The sequence below is a fragment of the Buceros rhinoceros genome, unplaced genomic scaffold (genome assembly GCF_000710305.1).
Source record: "Buceros rhinoceros silvestris isolate BGI_N320 unplaced genomic scaffold, ASM71030v1 scaffold29497, whole genome shotgun sequence".
Lineage (NCBI taxonomy): Eukaryota > Metazoa > Chordata > Aves > Bucerotiformes > Bucerotidae > Buceros > Buceros rhinoceros.
The window spans coordinates 4,634-4,948 of NW_010420864.1; the positions used below are offsets into that span (position 1 = coordinate 4,634).

At 66.3% G+C, this 315-nt stretch overlaps 1 protein-coding gene across 1 annotated transcript in view; it reads left to right on the forward strand.

Annotated features, from left to right (window-relative positions):
- Positions 1 to 315, forward strand: part of IL4I1 (interleukin 4 induced 1) — a gene marked incomplete at its 5' end in the record, with an annotated part of 5,425 nt that overhangs the window by 4,582 nt on the left and 528 nt on the right. The window contains one exon of the mRNA XM_010139470.1: positions 1 to 279. This exon is cut by the window's left edge and continues 33 nt beyond it. Coding sequence (XP_010137772.1) covers positions 1 to 279 — 279 coding nt within the window. The remainder of the gene's footprint in view (positions 280 to 315) is intronic.

A 315-nucleotide genomic window follows, 5' to 3' on the forward strand; every position in this document is an offset into this window, starting at 1 on the left:
CTACTACCCCAGCTACAACTTCTCCAGCGGGGTGGGCGTCCTCCTGGTGTCCTACACCTGGAACGACGACGCCGATTTCTTCCTGCCCCTCCCCGAGGAGAAGCTCCTGGACATGGTCTTCCAGGACCTGGCGGGGGGGGCGCCCCAGGGAGGGGCGCCCGCCATGGGGGCATTTGCCGCCTTCACCCCCTACCAGTTCACCGACTATGCCCACGTGCTCTTCCAGCATGAGGGGAGGGTCCACTTCGCCGGAGAACACACGGCTCAGCCCCACGGCTGGATCGACACTGCCCTGAAATCGGCTGGTCGGGCGGG